Source organism: Sinohyriopsis cumingii, chromosome 11 (genome assembly GCF_028554795.1).
Source record: "Sinohyriopsis cumingii isolate HCF-2022 chromosome 11, ASM2855479v2, whole genome shotgun sequence".
In the NCBI taxonomy this organism is placed as follows: Eukaryota; Metazoa; Mollusca; class Bivalvia; order Unionida; family Unionidae; genus Sinohyriopsis; species Sinohyriopsis cumingii.
Window position 1 is genome coordinate 17397013 of NC_142971.1, and position 24802 is coordinate 17421814.

General features: G+C 36.0%; 1 protein-coding gene across 2 annotated transcripts; it reads left to right on the forward strand.

The window, feature by feature from the left end:
- The first annotated feature begins 2759 nt into the window (after window positions 1–2759).
- On the forward strand, window positions 2760–22877 carry LOC149787674 (pantetheinase-like). Of its 2 annotated transcripts, none has more exons than XM_089973874.1 (3): window positions 2760–2926; window positions 5029–5273; window positions 21578–22877. In XM_089973874.1, the coding sequence occupies exons 2-3, from the start codon at window positions 5067–5069 to the stop codon at window positions 22844–22846; spliced, it is 1476 nt and encodes a 491-aa protein (XP_089830000.1). In that variant the 5' UTR covers window positions 2760–2926; window positions 5029–5066; the 3' UTR covers window positions 22847–22877. The 2 variants fall into 2 exon arrangements, with proteins under 2 accessions (XP_089830000.1, XP_089829999.1); XM_089973873.1 differs by lacking the exon at window positions 21578–22877 and adding an exon at window positions 5876–8840 and having other exon boundaries at window positions 2770–2926.
- The last annotated feature ends 1925 nt before the right edge of the window (window positions 22878–24802 follow it).

Genomic DNA, 24802 nt, shown 5'->3' on the forward strand with positions numbered 1-24802 from the left:
CATCAACATGTCTTCTACTAGTTCCTTATAGTTTTCTGCCCTAACATTTCCGAGGAAGTTTGTAGAAACTAGGCGAAAAGCATTCCATGCTTGTTTCGCGTCACCTTCCAGCAAGTTGTTGAACCGGTCATCTTTGAAAAGCTCTCGAATCTGAGGACCCACAAAAACTCCCTCTTTAATCTTTGCTTCGCTGAGTCGAGGGAATTTTTCATGCAGGTATCGGAATGCTGGCAAAGTCCGGTCAATGGCTTTCACGAAGTTCTTCATCAAACCTAGTTTGATGTGAAGGGGTGGTAGCAAGATTTTCTGAGCCTCAACCAGAGCTGGGTGTTGGATATTCTTCTCTCCAATGGCTACATTCTGCCTGTGAGTCCATTCCTTCCTCATGTAGTGCATTTCCCTTGCTCGGCTATCCCACTCGCATAAGAAACACATGTATTTTGTATATCCTTGCTGCAGTCCCATTAAAAGGGCAACTACCTTCAAATCACCACAGAGGTGCCAGCTGTACTTGTTATACTCAATGGAATTCAGTAGCTGCCTTAAGCTATCGTATGTCTCTTTCATGTGGACAGCATACGCTACTGGAATAGATGGAAGAATGTTTCCATTGTGCAAAAGCACAGCCTTGAGACTCAGTTTCGAAGAGTCCACAAATAGTCTCCATTCTTGTGGGTCATGAGTGATTTTTAAAGCATTCATGAGGCCCTCAATATCGGAACAGAATATCAGATTACTTTCCTTTCTGAAGAAAGGCTCCAATTGCTGGTGGCGCTTTCGATATGCAGTAATTGTGACATCTTCTTCTAGAAGATTCCATTGTTGGAGTCTTGATCCTAGCAATTCTGCCTTGTTCTTTGATAAGTCCAAATCACGAATCAGGTCATTTAGTTCTTCCTGTGTTATTCTGTGTGGGGTTGATGATGCACCACAGTGAAAATCTGGATCACTGCATGCTGATGGACCAGGAGAAGAACAGGTCGACTCACCTTTGTCTTCGTCAGATGAATCAAGAGAATATTCTGCTGGAGGTTCTGGAATAGGAAGTCCCTCACCATGTGGAACTGGTCTCAATGCAGACGGAGTGTTTGGGTAGACTATTCTCGACTTCTTTCGCTTCGTTATTCCGCCGGAAAGAGGAGGAACCAAGCAGAAGTAACAGTCATTTAGGTGGTTGCTTGGCTCTCTCCACACCATTGGGACTGCAAACGGCATTGATGACCTTTTGCAATTCAACCACTGTGAAAGCTGTGTTGTACATGTAGCACAGCATATATGCGGAGCCCAAGGCTTGTCTTGGTCACCAACCTTGCATCCGAAGTAAAGATGATATGCCTTCTTCACTTGAGAATTGATAATTTTCTTCTGGTTGGCAAATGTCACTTCCCCACAAATATAGCAAAAATTGTCCGCGGTATTAACACACTTTCGAGGCATTACTGTTCTTTATTGTACGTAAATGGATAAAATAATAAGTTTTATGTAACAGAAGCTTGAACTGTCTCGCACAACGTCTAAAATATTTTAAATGCTGAACCTATCTGATTGGGCTTTATATAGTACACTGCTTACGTCAGCTTCAGCAGCCGCCTGGCATTAGTATAATAGGCCTACACATGTATAGTACACTGCTGACGTCAACTTACTTCAGCAGCCGCATGGCATTAGTATTGCATTGCATCAGAAAATGATGCAATCAACTGTGGATGATGTGAGCATGATGGTATTATGCAATGTTACATCATTATTCCGGATGTTGCTGCAGTCCTACTGGAGAAATTTACACAGTGAAACATAGAAAATGAGGTATATGAATATCTTCAAAACGAGAGCCAATACAAATTTTTCACGGTTATATTCGTGTTCGGCACACCAAAATACTACTGATTAGGGCCTTTTCAAGTCAGTAATGATTTCACTGTTGACCAGTGTATTCAATGCCCGCAGCATATGGTTGTTGTTGTTGTTTTTGTAGGGCTTAACGCCAATTTGCAGCACAAGATAGGCTAGACATGGCGGCCAGTATAAATGGTGGAGGAAGAACCCTGGAAAATCCCGGGAAGAACTACCGACCCACGAGAAGCTACTAACATGCTTTCGCACGTACCCACATTAGCCAAGCCTGAAACTCGAACCCATGCAGACAGCGGTGAGAGCAGTGATCGGGAACGGTGAGCGCTTTAGACCACTCGGTCACTGCCCTCCTCCCCCCCCCCCCGCAGAATATGGAACAATATCATTGTGAAATGGGGCATGTCACCGTGCCCTGTATTCAATGCCCGCAGAGTACAGATCAATATCATTGTGAAATGGGTCGTGCTACCCGTGGTCTGTACTCAGTGCCCTGTATTCAGTGCCAGCAGCGTATGAATCAATATCAGTGTTTAGGGCGCGTTACTGTGCTCGGTATTCAATAAACGCATCAACCTGAGGGTTCATTCAAACTTATATAATTGATTTTTTGGGGTCTGTCATATTCATTGAGTACTTGTACAACAATCATCTATGTTTAACGACATTCTTCGGCTAAATAAATTTAAACTTTAAATCTTTCTTATATAACAAACTTATTTTGCTTTCGAAATTATATATATCTGAGTTTACATTCAAGTTGAAGAGTTTTGTTTTTATTCTGTACCATGGATCTATCCAGTGCAGATCTCATATCATCGTGAGAACGAAAACCTTATTTAGATAACCCTGACCTGAAGATAGCGTTATGTGCATATCTGACCTATCTGTGAAACCAGTACACCCACTGATACCAGATTGTCAATAGATCTACGTTCTCGGTTTGTATCAGAATTTAAGAGCTTACTTGCTGCCTGTGCTTTGTCCTCTGTGCTACCTTCCAGTTTTGTCAGTGAATGGCATCAGCTAAGTGATATCTCTTCTAGCCTTGTGGTTATTGTGTGACATCGATACGGTAGGAATATATATATATATATATATATATATATATATATATATATATATATATATATATATATATATATATATATGCTCATTTAATAAATATGTTTACATGTATTATTACGATAGTGTGTAAAAAACCAAATAGCAAAGGGAAAAGATTATTCCTCCACCCCTAAACTATATGCCAGTGAATGCTGAGCGGAACAGAGACCGTGCCATCTCTCAACAACTATCAGTCTGCATATTTTATGTGTGACTTGAATGACTGCTGCTTTTCAAACGTATTTAATCAGTTTTCATTCGGTTTTTATCAGAATTTAAGAGTTTATATATATATATATATATATATATATATATATATATATATATATATATATATATATGTGTGTGTGTGTGTGTGTGTGTGTGTGTGTGTATGTGTGTGTGTTATTACTATAGTATCTTTTAATATAAACCCCAAAAGTTTTCCATAGAGCAATGGGGAAAGATATTTCTCCATCTCTATACTATATGTCCGTGAATGGAGAGTGGAACAGAGACCGTGTCATCTCTAAGCCACTATCAGTCAACATATTTGGTGTCTACGACCTGGATGTCTGCTGCTTTTGGAACGTACATAATCAGTTGTCGTCTATCAAAGGTGGCTGTTTTTCCGGGTACTTGGGATTCCTCCACATCAGTGACCACATAAGGGCACTTTTGCATAAGTTGTTCTAATTTATTCTTCAATCGACATAAAATGAGTATCTGCGTAAGTAATACAAACCAATAGAAAGAAAAGAAAAATGTGCCGTGCTAATACTTAATATGTTCATAATATACGTTGCACATTTTGATCACGGCAGAGGTTTCTACACTAACCCTAAGTGTCATCCAGGTGAAATAATGCTTCAGAAAGAAAAGAAAAAACAAGTTATTGTAATGCTGATATTTTGGTACGTTACATACTTTTCACAAAATATTGCTTACGTTAAAAAATTTGAGGCAAATAATTACTTTGAATAGAACATGTTTTTCAAAATGGCTGCCTTCGATATGAAGCAAAGTTTCACAGTTGGAGCATCAAGTGTTCGTTTCGGCTAATTTTCTAGTTTTCAAACGCTGATCAATTGCTGCGATTTGCTCAGATATAAAGCAACTGCCAAAAATACCGAATGTTTTCTTCATGCTCGTGACGTTGATTGGCAAGATGGAATAAAGGCCATACTCTACTCTTTGATAAAATATAACCGGGAATGATGAGTATGGTATGTTGTATCATTTCTTGGAAACACAAATTACTTTCTATAGGCTTTAATGGAGACGAAAATCTATTTATTTATGTATTTATTTATTTATTTATTTATTAGTCTGAGAGAAAATATTGAATAAAATTCGTAAATTTTTGATGTCCACTTGTAAACCATATGATGCAATATTCCAGAGAGCCACGATAGAGTTAACAGAATTCAAAGAGTGAGACTGTACTGTTCTCGACCGCTTTTTACTGGTCCTTAATGGTATTTCCTAAAGATGACACTTTCCCTCTCTGTTTATTTGTGAGTGATAAAAGTTAGCAACTTCATTAGTCATTAGTCTAAGACGACGAGCAGTGACTTTGCCAAAGGGAAACGGAAAACTCAAGTTTCCGTGATTTTTGACATTATTGTAAAAATACCATAACTCATTCACGTGATTTTGACGACTAAGTCAAGGTCAAGATTTGAAAAGTTTGTGGTATTTGCACTTTTATTCGAAGTGTGGTCTTTTCAAATAATAAAACACTAGGTCCCAAGACATTTGAAGAGACCATTTCTCGTCACACACACACACACACACCTATCTATCTAATATATATATATATATATATATATATATATATATATATATATATATATATATATATATATATATATATATATCAACAGGCTGTTCAGCAAAGCACGTAAGAATAAAGCCGATGGTTTTTGACATTATTGCAAAAATTCGCTCACGTGTTTTTGATGTCTGGCTAAGTCAAGCTCAAGAATTATTATGTTTGTGATATTCGCACGTTATTCGATGTGCTATCTTTTATATATATATATATATATATATATATATATATATATATATATATATATATATCAACAGGCCGTTCAGCAAAGCACGTAAGAATAAAGCCGATCAACATGAAGCTTGCAGTCTTTTGTTTTCTCCTTCTCGGAGCCTCAAAGACGTTTGTTCACTCACTCGACTCATTTCGGGCGGCTGTCTATGAACATAACGTAACCTTTCCTGCTGACAGAACAAAGATATTGCCACGGGATGAAGCTCTCCAAGTGATGAAGAAAAATCTCGTCGTGTATGCCCAACAAGCGGAACAGGCTTCTGATAGGGTAACATTATCTTATGTTTTAAATTTTACATTTTGAAATTATAATCACACATATCAATAAGAAGATATACCAAAAATTGAAGGGATTTAAAACCAATCTAAACATTTCAAAATGAGGATTGCATCTGTGGCACGTAAATGACTTTGTAATATGCTAGAAGAGACAACTGGGTCCAACATTTTTTGCTGAAGACCAAGAGTATCATGACCGATCGAAATTTGTCTCTCTTTGGCTAGATATAAAAAATCACCATATGTCTAATTATTTTTAAAATACTTTACATCCTGAAGGAAATCTTCCAAAATGGTAATGGCATTTTCGGCCAGTTTCTTCAATACCATTCTTTTTCGTTAAAAGCAAATCTCAGATATACAGAATCGCGCTGTACTTTAGAAAATTCGTTTCGAAATTTTGTTACTGACGGCGTCATTGTACATTCTATATAAAACACAATCATGCACGCTATTCTAAGTGTATTAATTACATCTTTCCTTCGTCTGACGTGCAAACTGATATCCTAGCCTGGTACCCTAACTTTTATTCCACTGTTACATCATCCCATATATGATTGTAATTATTATTCAAGTCGATCTCTCTACCAGGAAGCCCGGATCATTGTGTTCCCGGAGTACGGGCTGTACGGACTGGGTTGGACAAGGCAAACAATTGCCCCTTATCTTGAATATATTCCTGACCCAAAGAGTCAAACGTGGAACCCTTGTGACAAGCCTGCACCATATAACTCGACGGAAGTGCAGCATATGCTTAGTTGTATGGCGAAAGATAACTCCTTATACATTGTTGCCAATATGGGTGCCCGCCAGCCTTGTACAATTTCGGACCCCAAATGTCCTGTTGATCACCAGTATCAATACAGCGCTAATGTCGTGTACGGACCAAATGGTGACTTTTTGGCGAGGTATTTCAAATTCAACTTATTTTCCGACGAAAAGCAGTTCGACAGACCAGAGCAAGTAGACTTGACTACATTTGATACTCCTTTTGGTCGATTTGGAACGTTCTCTTCCCTCGATATAATGTACCATGACCCTGCCATAACTCTCATTGAGAAGATGAATATCACTAATATTGCCTACCCAACAGCATGGGTTGATGAGCTACCGCTTCTGTCGGCCATCGAGTTTCACTCCGCATTTGCAGAAGGAATGCAGATCAACCTTCTTGCCGCCAACCTCCATTTACCTTGTGCTGCTTACCATGGAAGTGGACTGTACTGGCCCACAGGTACCTCCATCGATGCGGTATATTACTACAACGATTCCTTAGCGAGCAATGGTTCTTTGGTTGTGGGGACATTTCAACAGTTTATCTTTGCTGCGTCAAATGATACACGTACTAAAGCTTTGGATGCTTTTTCTGTTAAGAGTGAAGAAATTGGTAGCAAAACAGTTAGTGTGAAAATCAACGGTGACCTGTTCACGGCCATTCTATCACGAGATTCCTATGGCAAATTGCATGTTTGTCAAGGTAGCCTCTGCTGTGATGCACTTTTTGAAGGGGAATTCTCGTCAGAGCTTTATGCGTTCGGTGCCTTTGATGGCATACATACAGAAGGAGATCGGTATTATCTTCAGGCCTGCGTCTTCATCAAATGTGCCAACAACACCCCAGAGAGCTGTGGCTCTCCCACAAAAGTGTCTAGTAGTTACATGTCCAAAATGTCGTTCTCTGGAAACTTTACCACTAAATATGTGTTCCCTGAAGTGCTGATCACAGAAAACGGAGTTCTAGGGTTGGTGACAAGATATTGGTTATACCAAAATTCTGTGATAATTGACGTCGGGCTTTATGGATCGCCACTATCGATTTCCATATTTGGTAGAGATTATTCGCATGACAATTTGAATTAAGGATATTCTCATAATATTATATAGAAAAGTTTACCATATGGTTGGCAAAACTTAATCCAGAAATTATTTTACTTTTCTGATGATTGTTTGACTTGTGCATAATCTGTCTCTCTGTCTCTGTCTATCTGTCTCTCTCGTTAATCCTTGCCCTCTCTCTGTCATTTTCATTCTACTTGTTCTATCTCGCTTCTCTGTCATGGTCATTTTCATTATACTCTTTCTACTTCTCTTTCGATTATGTTAAGTTTTCTCTGTGCTCACTCCTCGTACACGATGCGTAAGGAAACGGCAATTCTTCAATGAAACCCCTTTCTGGGACAAGGAGTGGAGATTAAATTTTGAGAAACCTACCATTATAAAACACGTACACACACTCATTTACTTCATCGAAAGAACCGTTTTGATTTTGTTGAATATATCTTTAATTACATAATTCAATTGCACGAAATGACAAACACACCAACAAGCTTCCACTTCCTTATCTTAGAATTCAGCAACTCAGTACGAATTATTATAGTAATCCACTGTTTACAAGGCTCCATCTTCCTCACAGATGTTATATTATGGAAACTTTAATCTATGCAAATTCTAGCATTGTCACTGCACAAAGGATCACACCATTCTAAGTCACGATTTGTTTCCTTGATACTGTCAGTTGTGGCAGTTATCGTTGCGAGTTAGAAAGACACTGGTGCCATGAATACATAGATATATCACGAGAATGATCTATACTGTCAGAAAAAGTGACGAAATGGGGGTATTAATAGAATCTATATTAAGATTTGGACCGAGACAAGGAAATACCAGTCAAAGGGTATATTATTTGTCTCCCCACGAGGCTATGCCGAGTGGGGGAGACAAATAACATGATTTTTTTTGGACTTGGTGCAAGCACCGACATAGGCTATTTTTCTCACTCACTTTTTTCTAAAAAAATCAAGGTAGTTTGCAAATTCAAAACACTGTATTAATCCGGTACTATTATTGCTTCTCACTCTATATAAACGTCATCAGGTTTTGTACTCTTTTATGAAAATCTTAATAATTATTAAAGGTAAGTAAAATCTAGCTATATATGCCACTCTTAGAAAAGGAAAACAATCAATAAAAAAGTTATAATTGTTACGTTTTTGAAGTAGTGCGCAATGAGCGCCTCCATCCACGTGTTTTTTTCTTCTTCTTCTTCAAATACATGTACTGCTTATAAAGACCAGTATGTTAATGAAGGCAATGGGGGTGACCTGTCGACCCTAAGTACACACGTTCTACGCAAGTGAAAATAGAAACACAAAATCATTTGTTATTATTACTGTATTATCACATATAATAAATGGATGTCATATGAAACTGACAATAAATAATTAACGTGTTTTATACGGTTAAGTTTTAACTTTCGTCAGTTCTAATTTAGAAAACATTTTATGGTATGTTAAGGTACGATACTGTGCAGTACAATACGCCTACAGGGTACAGTTTTAACGAAGATTGTAGTGACATCAGTAAATTTCTAATTCATGTCTTTCTTTGAAATTCATATTTTTTGCCCTGGAAATATGAGAAGTGTTGCTATCACTGGTGCATTTATTTGCTACATGGAAATCTTTTTGTGGAATATCGTGTAGACTGATGAATGAGCCTCTCGGGTTGGAAAGTAAAGGAGTTTACATTTGCAATCGCATTATTATTGAAATGGGGAGTATTGTGGGTGTTCGCCTAAGTTAGAAGAAAAACCAGTTTGATATAACACATTTCTGGTTTGTGTGTGTTTGTGAAAATGTTTTTGTTTTTTTTTTTTTTTTTTTTTAATAGATAAAAATATTGTTATCAAAGTTGGAGAGACTTTAAGTTGCTTTATGAGTGATTTCTTTTTTTATTATATATCTGTTGTTGTTGTTGTTTGATTTTATAACATATCCGTCAGTCACAGCAGAAGATATCAAAGGCATCTTTCAAAAGGTCGTTCCTAGCGCATAGACACCATGACAACAGGCGTGAGAAAACCAGAACGAGATATAAAAAAGTAAAGTTAGCAAAACAGACGGATTTCTCTTTCGCATGGGTGAGAAAGTTTCTTCAGAGAAGTACACATTCAAATTGCTGTCGAGTGACGTAGAGAATCAGCGTCACTGCCTGCGGAGAACGTTTGACCCAATTGTTAGATTTCTTTTGCGCTTTCATTCCATTCATTTTTTCACTGAATTTTGGCTAGAATAGACTTAAAATCTATATTTTCTGTTACCTTTGCAAATACTTTTAAAAGTGGGTAAATAACGATCCCGCCTTTATTCATGAAAACGGATGATTTCAACTTGTAGCGGCAGTGGCGTTTCGACAAAAGCGACAGCACCACAAGGAGAGCAGTTTCGCACATTTTGGGATCTTTTGAATAATATTTCCTACAGTGTTTTAACGTTGGGATAACACTCACGTATTTGAAGTTTAAAGGGCATTTGTTTTGTCGCTAATATAAATTTTACTGGTTATGCGTGAACTCAGTTTGCGATAATATATATATATATATATATATATATATATATATATATATATATATATATATATATATATATATATATATATATATATATATATATATTTATATATTGCTGCTCTTAGTACATGACTGTATCTATATTGTGGATAATGTTTTTGTTTATGGCTGTAAATTGCAATGATCATCGATAATCAAGATATTAGATAGGTAAGTTTTGAACACGTGTATAAATTCTGTCTTAAGATATCAAGAGTGTAAGATTGCAGAGGATCTATAAATAGGTGTTTCCGGTCAATGACAATATATTAACAATAGGCCTGTTTACAAGTTTGGCGTTATTTCCCATTGGATAGGTTATTCATGTGGGTGCTTAGAAGAATTACACGTTTTTTCATTGGATGGGTCGGTAAGGCGGGTTCTCTAACGACGTGGGCTATTGCAAAATGTCGCGCAGTAAGTAGGAGAAAATTGTGATTTAAGAAGGTATACGTATATATAAGGATCAATCAATTAATTCCTATTTCAGATTCCAATTCTGGATTCCTATTTCATATGTTCATTTGTTAATATCAGTCTGCCGAGGTGTTTATATATAATTTGAGAGGAGACATTTGTTTTTATTATTTATTGGAAGTACACAGTGCTCATTGAACTAAAATATTATTCTGGAACTGTTGCGAATTCAGGAAAAGTATTTCTCGACAATGCCATTGTGATATATCAGCACTGTTGGCTGATCAGTAGACTAGAGAATCTGGAAATCATTCAGAATATTCGATTCCATACGACCTGTGATAGAACTTTTGGAATTTTATTTGGAGTTAGTTCACCATATTGTAAATTCTTCTTAACTTTTCATTTTATCATTCTCATAATTAAATTATTCGGTTACTTGGTTTACGTTCCTTTAATCGTAAGAGTAGGATGATACGGAATCAGAAAAAGCAATTTCGTATTCTTAATTCTAGAAAATAACGGTACATTCTGAAGTTTTATCCAGTAAAAAATGATACGTATATAGGAACTAGAGGATATCTAGGATTTTTGAGTAGATATAAGGAAATATTTCCTGAATTAAGTACAAATACCGTATCGTCACGATCCTTTTTTATATATATATGCCGTGCCGATTTGATTAACGATTGAATTACTTCATCGGTAAGAGTTCTGAAATTTTACAATAGTTTTAAGAAAGCGACATTTTACAAACTTAGCTCATAATATAATGCTTCAAATTGTGTATTTTGTCAAAAGTAATAACTTTTTCATGCCAAAATAAATTTTAAAACAAAAAAGCTAACACAATTTTGGGGCAGATTAATACAATAAATACTATTTCGGAGTGGGCTATTGTAGAAGCATCATAGAGCGGTTGTATCCAACAGATTTCAGAGCGTAACATCTTTATAATTTTAATGATTGTAAGTTTATTGGTAAGGATGCTGTTTCTTTATATATTGTTTATTTCTGTATTCAACATAAATGATGAGGCCGATTAACTGACGCTTCCTTATATTTCGATTGTCACTTTTGTCAATTCCCGATTTCTCCACCGTTTTAAACCATGATCGTGATCGTCACGAGACTTACTACGTAAGCAATTTTATTGCCATGTTTATTAAATACCATTTCCTACTAACACACACACACACACACACACACACACACACATATATATATATATATATATATATATATATATATATATATATATATATATATATATTATATATATATATATATCTTGTGCTGAAAATGGCGTTATTAAACCCTACAACAACTACAACAACAACTACAATATGACAAGTGTACGATACTCTTTTGTCCAACAGTATAACAGGTATTTGATAGTTTAATCTTTGGGTATCACAGAATATCGAATAGAAAGTCATGTAAATTTAATCACTCACATTTGCATGAATCATTTGACAAGTACTTATATAAAAAGGTAATACTGCAAGGCCTCTTTTGGATGGTTGGAGTCTGTTTTCGGCATGTCTTACAGAAAGACACACATTATCATGGCTTTATGGTTATACATTACACCGGCAGACGTCCACTCATTTTTTTTTTTTTTTTTTGGGGGGGGGGGTAAATTTGGCTTTTCGGGTAGGCAATTGAATATGACGTTACCTTCTGCAGACTGGTGTCAGAAACGTGAACTTATATAATCAATATAAAAATAAAAGGGCAGCTGTTCATGATCTTTACATCATCTAATTCTGCTACTGACCTGATTTCACTAATTTTCCCTACAAATTAATTAATATAATTAATTTAACGTATTGACAAGAGTTTCGTCCGTTCGCTGTTAACTACCGATACTCCCTTTGCCAGTATGTAAATAAGAAACGCTGTTGCACCACAATTGCAAATGTACAACAGGAGTATATACTACGCACCGTCGATATTGAAAGTTACTGGGCACGTATCTTCGTTACCCCATATTGTCTCGTTATCTTATTTGTCACGCTCCGAATTGTCTGCATGTTGTTATCGAAGTATTTATTGTATTCCTTGTACATGTTTCTGTTTGTTCTCAATTTCCTCTGTTTTCACATTTTGTATACCGTTGACATTGCATTAAATTTTTTTTAAACAAAAAACAAAAAAGCAAACAAACAAAACGAAATAAAACAAATAAAAAGAAAAAAACAACAACAAACAATCGCATGGAATTCAAACTTCAAGAAACAAAATCTTCTACATCTTCCACAATCTTTTTGTCATTCAGTACGAGATGATTGAGATCAATTAATATTTTTGGGTGAGTTTTTCACAACGTAATTGCAAAGACATTTTAAAATTCAAGACGAAGTCAGGATGCTTTGTTATGCTGGTATTTCAGGATTTTTCTTTCTTGATGTTTAGATGGAATCAAGTTTTAAAAATCGATTCAAGTGCACAGTTCTTAAACAAAATCAAATATATATATATATATATATATATATATATATATATATATATATATATATATATATATATATATATATATATATATATATATATAATAACAATAATAATAATATTAATGAGGACTTTGTATAGCGCCTAATCTTTAGAAGCTCTAAGCGCTTTACAACTTTAAAACAACATCTATAAGATAAGAAACATAATAATATTATTACAAAAACAAACAACATGAAATTAGAAAAACATTAAAAAATAAAATTAAAAAAAACATTAAAATAAACATGCTGAGAATATTTCAGGTAGGAAACATTATTAGGTCTTTATGTTTATTCTTATCGATTGGCTATTTGGCTGGAACAGCAGAGGAATTATTTGAATAGCTGAGGATTATTAGAATAATAAATGCTGGGATTAGTATCGAGACATGGAAAAGCATATTACTACAGCTTGTAGAAGATGTGCTGAGATTAGCACATATGCAAGGAAAATCCCGTCATATCTCTATTTATTAGTACCTGCACAAGGAAAACACATTATATCTCTTTTTATTCACAAAGGTACACAAGGAAAAACACATTATATCTCTTTTTATCACAAAGGTACACAAGGAAAAACACATCATATCTCTTTTTATTCACAAAGGTACACAAGGAAAATCACATTATATCTCTTTTTATCACAAAGGTACACAAGGAAAAACACATTGTATCTCTTTTTATCACAAAGGTACACAAGGAAAACACATTATATCTCTTTTTATCACAAAGTTACACAAGGAAAAACACATTATATCTCATTTTGTCACAAAGGTACACAAGGACAAGCACATTATATCTTTTGTAGAAGATGTGTTAGGATTAGTACCGAGACAAGGAAAGATAATGTATTCTGGCAAGCAATTAAAACTCGTGGAACACTTGGTTCATCATCGTCTCCAATACAACTCTTTTGCTAAACAGAGCGTTAGCTTAAGCTAAAACGGAAAGGAAAGGAAAGAACACACACCACTGTTGTTTCTTTTACAAACTATTTTTATAACTCGATGATTTATAAATTAACCTTTCACTATGGAAATTATGAATGCTATAACATTAATCATTATCATTCGTTTGGGACAGCAATGAAAATGATAATCCAACGACACAGCTTTTAGAAACGATATCAAATATTTAAAGATAGTTCGCTGCCAGATGCTATAGAAACCAAAGGGTCGTGGGTCAATTTTTATGGAAAACACCGAAATCGTTAAAACTCTTTCACAACCATCTGTCATGCAAAGACGGAGACCAATATATTTCCACAGTATTAAGAAATGTGATTTAGGCGAAGGTACACGGAATCATATCATTATCGCATATTACATGGAATAGATATGGTCTCATGACATGGACTAAAATATGGACAAAGCAAGGTCAGACTATAAACTAAACACTACTTCTCGACCTGGCATATCGAGACCTTGTTCTCATTTACAATTATACCAGACCACAATTCCTGCTGAACAGAAATTCGTATTAATTTGAAGTTTTCACCAGAAGACTTATTATTATGTCTAGTATGTATTAGGTTGTTGTTGTTGTATGGTTTAACGCCATTTTTCAGCACATGATAGGCTATACATGGCGGCCAGTATTAATGGTGGAGGAAGAACCCGGAAAAACCCGAAAAGAACCACCGACCCACGAGAAGCTACCGGCAAGCTTTCTCACACATCCACATTAGCCGAATCCGAGACTCGAACTCAGTATGTATTAGGTAAAATTGGTGTCAGTCGGACTGACAATATGGTCAACATGGTGGCCATATTTAAATTCTTTTTACCGATACTTCTGAACAGGTAAACCGCGGTAGCTCAGCTGTTAGATTATCTAACTCGTAATATAAGGGTCGCGGGTATGATACCTGCCCAGGTCTGCTTGGGTCGGCAGCATCGGTATGTCTTTTAGAAAGGCTCTTTCCGTACATATCATGGGCAATATACCACATATAATGTGAAATGTGCGGTTAAACCAACCAAAACAAAATCTTTTAGTCAGAAAGCCATACAAACGTTGGATTTTAGCAAAGAACTGCTGATGATGACCAGTTGGTCATTATGCCGATCTGACCTCCAGTATGGTCTCCATATTGGCCAGTTTGAAATCTTGTTATCGCAACTCTACCTAGATAACAGTCATCTTCAAAATATGTCTATCGCTACTCCTCCTGAATGAACGGTAATATTGACGTGGTGTTTTCGCCAACAAATCTTTTAATGATGTTTAATTTGTTCTACATGAAAATGATGCCAATTTTACACCGACCCACAACGACGAATATGAAAGTCTTTTTTATCATCAGTGAATCTCAGGCAGGTTCAACACACCAAGGTTAAAAGGAAGAAACGGTCTTATCTCGGATTCTTGGACATTTATTTTCGGCCAATGGAACATCAGTTTCTTCGAAGAGCTCTTGTTACAATGATTGTTCACTGGTATCTAAAGAGACTATTGCAATATATTTCTCTAGTCTCACTTTTGATGGCAAAATTTAATAAAAAATATCAAAATCAATTATGTTTCTCTGCTTTCAAATATAGAAAATGCATCTTTACGTTCCACCTTTTCTCTCTTTATTCCTCCTTTTCATCTTATTCTCTCTCTTCATCTTTATGATTCGACTCTCGGCAGACTCTATCATGTACTGTGTGCAAGTGAATCAGCAAATTATCATTAAATATAACGCATATTTTGTACATGTGAATACAGGATAATGTATAACATTTTAGCACTGTTAAATTTCTTAAAATCATATACAAGTCACACTAAAATGTCGGTCTGCTAAATTTGGAGGATGAGAATGTAAAATCATTTCGCACATAAAACATTATCTGATTTGTTTTGGGACTTAACTCATCTATTTCGTTTACAGAAGGGCGGTGGAAATAACTGTTTACATAGGAGTTGTCGGTATATCTTGTACAAGTCACACTAAAATGTCAGTCTGCTAAATTTGGAGGATGAGAATGTAAAATCATTGTCGCACATAAAACATTATCTGATTTGTTTTGGGACTTAAATCATCTATTTCGTTTACAGAAGGGCGGTGGAAATAACTGTTCACATAGGAGTTGTCGGTATATCTTGTACATCTACGTAATCTGAGACATGAATAGGAATAGTAACGGAATCCTCTGCCAACTTAACACCATGTACTCACTTTCACGGATTCCCAGTTGGCATTTGACGTATTGCTTACCTTTGTCTGCTGTAGTATCGCTTATATTAATGTTGCAGCACATATATGAAATGAACTGATTAAGTAATTACTAAATAAAGTCTATTTCCATTAAACCTTTTAGTTTCACATTTCATTCTGACACACAGTACATTTTTTCCTTTTCTCCCTCGATTGTTTAAAAAACAACGCAGTTTATATTATTTCAGAGTATCGCGGTTTATGTTCGGCTGTTTAGGCGCTTTCGAAGCATTTTTATGCCCTATTCTCCTTCTCCTCCTCCCTATTGTATGCACTTAAATTATTGTTATGCTACATTCACAATAAACAATTGTTTTAGAATATTTACACAGAGTACCGGTGAGTAAATAGTTTTAATAAAGCTTGAATGTAAATATTATTGCTAATTATGACAAAGACCAAACAATCAAGAATAATATATTATGTCTCATTTAACAATACTAATTCTTTAAAATGAAGCTTCGATATAACTCCCACATAATATCCATTTTTTTTATCTGCAAAAATAAATCTGTGTTCTTGTGCACACAAGCATACTAAAGAAGAATCTTAAGAACTAATGTTTCAGACGCTTCCATATTAAGTAGACGAACCTGTAGATTTTCTGTTTAATGTTTGTTAATCAAAGCTGTATTTGTAACAGACAAGTTAGGAAATCCTTGTTTCATGGTGTGAAAGATCTGCATATTAAAGCAAACTGGATTTGGGAAGCGTATGACACGTGCTTGATGTATATGGAGCTATGAGCTTTGAGCATCCTGTTACGTTCTAGCTGTCGCGCGAAGAATCACGACTGTAAAGCGATGTTGATAACGGTCCTTCACCCATCCCACTTCTATCAAAGTCTCACCATTACATCCCCAGCCCTGTGTCGCTAGCCCTGGGATTCCATGTTGACGAGTAAGGACTTCTGGAGACGCATACGTTGACGTGCAATTTCCCTTCAGTACCATTTATGACATGTAACTCGAAGACTTCTTTGTCGGAGACCCACAACTTTCTTTGGAGGCTTTGGCACATTCGATTAATACACAAGCTTGCAAATAGAATGTTTCCTCTCTTGTGTGCATGCCGTCAAAAGCACCGAAAACATAAAGTTGTCTGGTTGAAAATCCTCCTTCATATTCCAAAATACAACATAAATCAAGCTGACAAACATTAAGAAGGCCGTAAGAACTTTGCAGGACAATAGCTGTATAACGGTCACCATTTATTATGGATTCAATGGTCTCTCTCCGATATAGTCTATTAGCAACGTACGAGGATCTACTCTGTTGTTTCATGATGCTATGAGACTGCAGACAAGATGGAGTCAGAGTATCCACATCCAAATATCTTTTGCTAGATAGAGAGTACTTTTAATAATAGGCAGTGCCTAGAGCGGTCTCCCATGTACAGTATAACCCACTACCATGATATCCGACGTTAGGTAGATGAAGGTTGGCCACCAGAAAATTAGTATGTATACCCATTGCAAAAGCGGAGTGAAACTCGATGGTCGAGAGAAGAGGCAACTCATCAACCCAGGCCGTTGGGAAGGCAATGTTTGTAATGTTCATTTTCTTTATAAAAAGAGATCGCAGGATCATGATACATTATATCCAAGGAGGAAAGTGTTCCAAAGCAACCAAATGATGAATGTGCTGCTTTATATGATTTAACCACAAAGGTGAAGGAAAACATCGCTCATACAAAATAGAAACATCAGAAAGAATACAACTGTAATAGAATCTCCCCCGACCTAAAAGTAAACCATTACCCTGATTTTTTAAAATAGGTTTACACAAGGGTAAGGGAGTGTTTATAGATACTTTTATCAGTAAAGCAGCGTTCGTGCCGAATAACTTCCAATGGTAGTGAGCATGGCACGCAAATGACATCGCTTTTGATGGTAAAGGAGTGGCAAATACGTACTGTGTCGCTGACGTCGCAGAGTATGACATCGCTCTGATCGCAAGTCATATAATCGTACTCAAGTTCATTATTGAACTTGAAGTCTTAGTGTGCAAGTGACTCGCTGTGTTGAATCATTAGTCATATTCATAGTCGGCGTTTGTACTAGCAATTATTTGTTTGTCAAGAAGGTTTCCTCTTTCCAAACTTCAGCTGAGCGTGTCCGTACGATAAAGTGTTGTGGTCGTCCACATCTTTGGTGCACATTTGTTGCACATTTATACTGGTCCTATTTGCCACACTTATTTGTTTGTGCATATTGTTATGTTTGTGTATGTCTTTATTGTACCCCCACAAAAATTAAACTTAAAACACTTACCCCTCCTCTTGTGATGGTATGTGTGAGAGTGTATATTAGTGTGTCTATAAGCCTCTTACCCTTGTATGATTGTATAGTAGTGTTTATGTAAGTATATGCTGTGTGTTTAAACACTCCTAACCGTTTCGTTGGATAGTATAGGTGTATGTTGGATTGTAATAAAACAATGGGAACTGGAGAGTAGGTGTGTGTGTGTGTGTGTGTGTTTGACTAGGAATACAAAATATGTTGCTGAAATGTAGATGCATGTTTGGATTGTAATCAAAAAGTGGGTGTTGCAAAGTATTTATGGTGTGTTGGCTTGGAACAAAACGCGGGTGATGGATAGTAGTGGGTTTGTTTGAAGATACAGTATTTAACATTACCATTCCCGTTTGTCCCTGTACACGTTTTGACCACATTATCCCTTTTGATCCCATTCTCACTTTTGACCCCATAAATACTTTTGTCCCTATAAACACCATACTACCAACTCCACGTTAAATCTATGGATGATTTTAACAACCATCTAACAATCAAGTGATATTTCCATACAAACTTTTAGGCGATTTTACATAGGATTTCCACTTGTAGTGTCATCTAATGTAAACTTACGGTGTAAGACCTCCAAGTGCAACATATTATTATTCATAACGGTGCAGGATAAAAAACAACAGCAAACGGAATAAAGCTTCATCTTGAACGTAGTTGTTAGTTAGTTTTGTACAGGTGCATTGTGACTCGCCTGATAATAAATAAGGAAAAGAAAAAGGAACTACTAGACTAATTTTAACAATTACCACTTAAAATACATGCTAAATCAGCCATGGCATTAATTTGATAATAACAGAGGAAACCTTGTCAAGAAACAAGGAGGAAAAAAATTACTCGCTGTCTGCTAGATATAATAAATAATTTTAGAGGTTATTTATGAACCTTGCTTAGACCTGACCAAGTTGGCTGCCTATGTGTGACTCTAGGAAAGGACGTATACGCTAATTGCAAAGTAATGCTTATTCCTTATTTAAGATACGGTGGCTCAGCGGTTAGAGTACCGGAATCTCAGTCAATGGTTTGTTGTTTGGCGAGAGTGTCGGAGTTAAGTCTTGTCCAGATCAGTATAATAAGACAAACAGATTTGAAAAGATAAACAATCTCTAACATCATGCAGAGCCATAACCTTTTCCTTTAATAAGTATTGAAGAACTGCGGTAAAAATCGGACACAATTTTTCCTATTTGATGTTGTCGATAGCGATAAGATCACCATCATGCTCCCGATCATCATGATGATCATCAACATACAAAAATTTGCACGTAACAAGTATCATGCATGGATTTTCGCTTTCAATATTTCATTGATTTTCCTGAGAAATTTCCTAAAATTACTCATTGAAAGTGTCATCCAGTCACAATCAATTGATGTCGTCAGGAATTGATTATATAAAAGGTTTTCTCTTTACAGTTAAATAATCAGTTCTTCCTTTGTTTAGTAGAAAGGAATTTCGCAAAATATGGTCGTAATTTTATCGATATCCCGCAACAGTTTTGTCCGCATTCGTGTCTGCATAAATTATTCAACGCCATTGGATGCATTTAGATTCGTTACAAATGTTGAACAGTAAAGGTACGAATTCCGTTGTCAATGCGAGCACATTGTATCTTAAACAGAAGCAAGGCGCCATCCAGCGCCATATGCTTATTGCATCATAAGTAAAAGCTGAACTCAGAGATGCCAAAGGTTTAATCTGGTTTTCTTTAAGCAGCTTTATTCCTCCAAATGAAATGAAACATAACCTATTCGATTAAGACTAGCAATTGTACGCAGGTACGAAAAGTTCTTTCCTGAAAAACAAATGTAAATAGGGTGTCAGCTCCTTTTACCACTGAAACGTTCAGTATGTGTTAACTGTTTCGAAAGGGGTGGGTGATTTTTAACAAAGTCATTTAGGCACAAAGAATGGTAGAATCAGAATCGAAGCGTACATAAAATATTGCTTGAATCAAATTGTTGTAAGACAATGCACATTGGAAAGTATAAAAAGAGTAGGGTGTCCGTATCAAATATTCCGTTACAATTGATGATAAAACAAGACAAACACCGACAGGAAACGAACCATAAATGAGACAAACATTCGGAGGATGGAAGTACTCAGCGGATGACTTAATTCTTTAAAGACAACATCACGGACCTTTTTGTGCATAATTTAGCATAGATAACACAATTTCAAATAAAAATTAAGTATGTCCTATACCTACACGGCACAGTTGATATCGTATACAAACACGATTATACTGTTTCATTGAAATCAGTGATATCAATCGGTATATCGATATACAGTATTATGAAGATACATGTTGGGTAGATTCAAAATTTGTTCTCAGATTATATTAAAGATCTGAGATAATTTTTTGGACATTCTTTTTACTGTTAAAGGTGTCGATATTCTCTTTTACAGCCAGTAAATCAATGTTTACATTCATCGATGACATAATGCCGATGTCTGGCATCGTAGAATGACACTGAATGTGTTACGTTTCACTTTTGAGGCTGAAGGAAAAAGACAACTGACATGAACAAAACGGACAATTTTCTAAATCATCCCTCATAGTGTTATTTAAATTTGGTTTATTTTGGATGGTATACAAAGTTATACATTGTAACAAGGTTGTCGCGTACTTGTCCTTTTTTTGCCTTGGATGCAATACTCGATCTCTACATGTCATCTTTAAATATATGATGTGAAGCGTTTGGCCATGATTGATGGATCCAAGATACTTCGACCATGTTCTTTTGACGATAAGCATTTCTATATTTTTAGTTATAAGCAGTCGAGTGAAGGGGATATACCAAATACAGAAATGCTGTGATCAAGAAAAGCAGATGTGTATTCGTTATCCCTTTTCTCCTGTGAGGCTTGGTCTATATTCCAAGACTTTAGTTCCTCTAGAATCTTTCTGAAGTGCTGTGTATGAGTATCCGACCTTCTTTCATGCAAATAAAATTAGCTTTCCAGCTTTTAAGCTCATTTAATGTTACGTGATGACGAGCATCAAGTTATGATGAAGAACATACACGTGTTTGCCAGTCAAGTTGAGCGAGCTTTTAAGATAGCTTTGAAATGTACGTCTTTGTCTTTTTTAGTAAGAAAGGAAGGTGCCAGACAAACCGTTGTGACTAAAATATATTTTGTTAGGAACCTAATACAATCTTGAAACTCTTTCGTCAAAGTTTTGATTTATATTGAATTGGTTTTCGTTATCAGTTTCTTTAGCGTCAAAAATAACAAGATTGTTTGAAATGAAAGGACTAAATTTGTGTGAAAAATAAAATCTTTTCTAGTTGGGCTCCTCTGTGCTGTTCATTAACATTTCTCGCATATAACCGGGAATATAAAGAAAGTCGCATACATCATTTAGGAATATGTGGCATTAATTTCAAATCATAAAAATACAACTTTCAAAATATTCATCAATTTATGGAAAGACAGATGATATACCAAATACATGAACATATAGATGTAATGTTTAATTCTTTTCAGGGAGCGAGGATTATAGTATTCCCTGAGTACGGTCTATATGGTTTGGGCTGGACAAGGCAAACCATAGCCCCTTATTTAGAGTACATCCCTGATCCTAATACGCAAAAGTGGAATCCATGCGACAAGCCTGCTTTGTACATTTCAACAGAAGTCCAGCACACTCTTAGCTGTATTGCAAAACACAGTTCCATATATTTAGTTGCTAACATGGGTGCACGCCTCCCTTGTATGAAGTCCAGCTCCAAATGTCCTGTTGATCATCAGTATCAATACAGTGCTAACGTCGTGTACGGACCAGATGGGGAATTCTTGGCCAGATACTTCAAGTACAACCTGTATATAGAGGAAAAGCATTTTGACAAGCCACAGAAAGTGGATTTGACCACGTTTGAAACACCGTTTGGCCGATTTGGGACATTCTCTTCCCTTGACATATTGTATTACGATCCTGCCATCTCTCTGATTGAGAAGATGAACATTACAAATATTGCTTACCCCACAGCCTGGTCTGATGAATTGCCTCTTCTGTCAGCCATTGAGGTGCACTCTGCTTTTGCCGTGGGTATGGCTTCCAATTTTCTGTCCGCTAACTTACATTTACCTACTACAGGATATCATGGCAGTGGTTTGTACTGGCCCTGCTATACCTCAGTTTGTGCTTCCTACTACTACAACGACTCTCTGACAAGCAGTGGGTATTTGGTTGTAGATACTGTGAAAGCATGTGGTCCTTCCCTGGATTCTATCACAAGGAAACCAAGTGGGTCAACGAGTAGGTCCAAATACGATAGTCCAAATAATCGCGATACGTTTGAAGCCACCATAAACGGAGATCGTTTTACAGCCATTACCCTTGCAAGTTCTTTTGGTATTTTTAACGTCTGTCAGCACGAATTATGCTGTAATTTGATATATGAAGGAGATATCGCACCCGGTGAGCTTTTCGCTCTAGGTGCTTTTGACGGCATGCACACAAAAGAGGAAAATTACTACTTACAAGCTTGTGTGTTCATCAAATGTGTCAATAGTTCGAAGGAGAGTTGCGGTGTTTCAACAAAAGAGTCTTTGAGCGACATATCAAAAATGACGTTATTTGGAAATTTCACCTCAAAATATGTGTTTCCAGAAGTTCTTACTAGTCAGAATGGAGTGCCAGGATTGGCACCATATTTATTTAGTTACCTTGGATCATTGGTTATAGATGTGGGTCTGAACGGAGGACCGTTATCAATATCGCTATTAAGCTTTGATTATTTGCGTGATGTTTGAGGAATACAGGATATACTACGAATGTAGGTAATGCCAACCGTTCCCACGTCTTATTTGCTCACATGTTTGCTGAATGTTTACTCATTTGTGCCTTTTATTTTTGGATCATTTGAAAAAATATAAATAAGTAAGAAATGCAGAAAAATCTAGATTTGACACAAACACAATTTAAAGTTACTTAACGCATGGAAAAAGAAATAGATAATACAGAAAACTTCTGTTCTATGTATTAGAGTGGCAATACCGAGGTTAACCCACTTCTTATCAATTTCTTGGTGTATCATTGGATGAATTAGGTCAAGTGTAAACTGTATGAATCCCGTATATCCTTTGCGTAAGTTCCTGTCCCTCGTACTTTTGCTATATCAGAATTTATGAGAAATGTACTTCTCTATTTTTCCTTCTTTACAAAGGCAAAAAAAACACTTCAAAGATCTTATAGCGTGGGGAAATCTGGATAAAAGGTGGCAACAAAGACGACACGATCAAATCATCATGCTGCTAATACCTTCCGGAAATATCTTGCCCAAAGAAAAACAAACATTGATCTTAAAACATTTGTTGAGACTCACTAATAAACTACGAGCATTGTTTTTATCGCTATTATTTCAGTTAGAAGCAAAATAATTTCGGTGGGATAAGTTCATTATATAGTTTGTTAGTAACCGTATACGACATTTACGGGCTAGGTGTGAAATTCATATTGGACCGTTATCATTATCACTATTTTCGTAAGCGCCACGTTCATTATGAATTGCACACTGTCCCAACTGACCTCATATACGGTCACTAAGAAACTGGACAACTACTGATATTCCAAAAAAGAACGTATTAGTATGCTTCTGAAAGATCGATAGAAATGATTTAGAAATGCACTTATTTGAATATTTGAAGAAGGGAAACAATGTCAATTTATTTAGTCGACGTAGTAAAGATGCTGCGATTTTTCAATATCCTCTATCTGGCAGAATGTTTTGTATTCAGCAGACCTCTGTTTTATAGACGAACAAACAAAAAACGATAGAGTGACCTCCAAAGTCTTCGTTGCGCCTTAATTGGTTTGTTAGGTACAAGTATTGCACCAAGCGCAAAGACACTTACAGAAATTATTTGAACTAGTAAATATTTGTAGAGTTTTAATTTCTTAAAACCTTAACCATTGGTTACTTTTAAAAATTATGCTGCATCTGTTCCACAAATCTATCCGGCTTAAACTACACATTTCTTAAATTAGTCACTTTAACTTTTTGGAAGATAGAAATCATTTCTTTTCTCTTGACTGCGTACACCTGGTGCAAATGTTCTTTAAAACATAAAATACTAAGATACTTCGGCACGTAATTATTTAAGCTCTTTTCAGTAAGGTCGAAGATCATATTAAGATTAATGCTGAAGAGAAAATAAAAGCGTATCCAGCACTTGTTAAATTTTTTCTCAGGGTAAGATAGTAGAAGGGATTATAAACAGGGGTTGATACAAATAACACACAAAATTCTACGCATGGAGTTTCAGAGCTATCATAGTTACAATCTAGATCGATACAGCGTTGCATGGTCCATTTGATGACCAAGTTACTCAGTTGAAAAAAGGATCATAGACACACAAAATGTTGTTTTGAAAGAACTGAAGGCATTTACATGAACATCAACAAAAATTGCCCATCATCAATAGACATAGGTTTGGCAGAATGGGCTAAGAACAAAACATCTTGTATCAGTGCAAAAGGCCGGATAACTGGAGTTTTTTTATGATATCGAGTAAATTTTGTAAGCGCCCCACAATGACATTATAAATGCAGACACGCAAACGTTTTAGCAATAAAGGCTTTTGTTTCGATAAATGCCTCGTGTAAATGGAAGAAATGAGTAATTTGCAAACCAGTTTGATATATCTGTTAGGGTCTCTAAAATAGTTGTTAATAGGTACATTTGATGAATTGGGATATAAAAAAAGAAA

What these genes read in the sequence shown, in the direction of transcription:
- LOC149787674 (XM_089973874.1), top strand. Translation starts at nt 5,067, where the DNA reads ATGAAGCTTGCAGTCTTTTGTTTTCTCCTTCTCGGAGCCTCAAAGACG. An exon ending in CGGAACAGGCTTCTGATAGG is followed by an intron (nt 5,274 to 21,577) that starts GTAACATTATCT and finishes AATTCTTTTCAG; the next exon opens with GGAGCGAGGATTATAGTATT.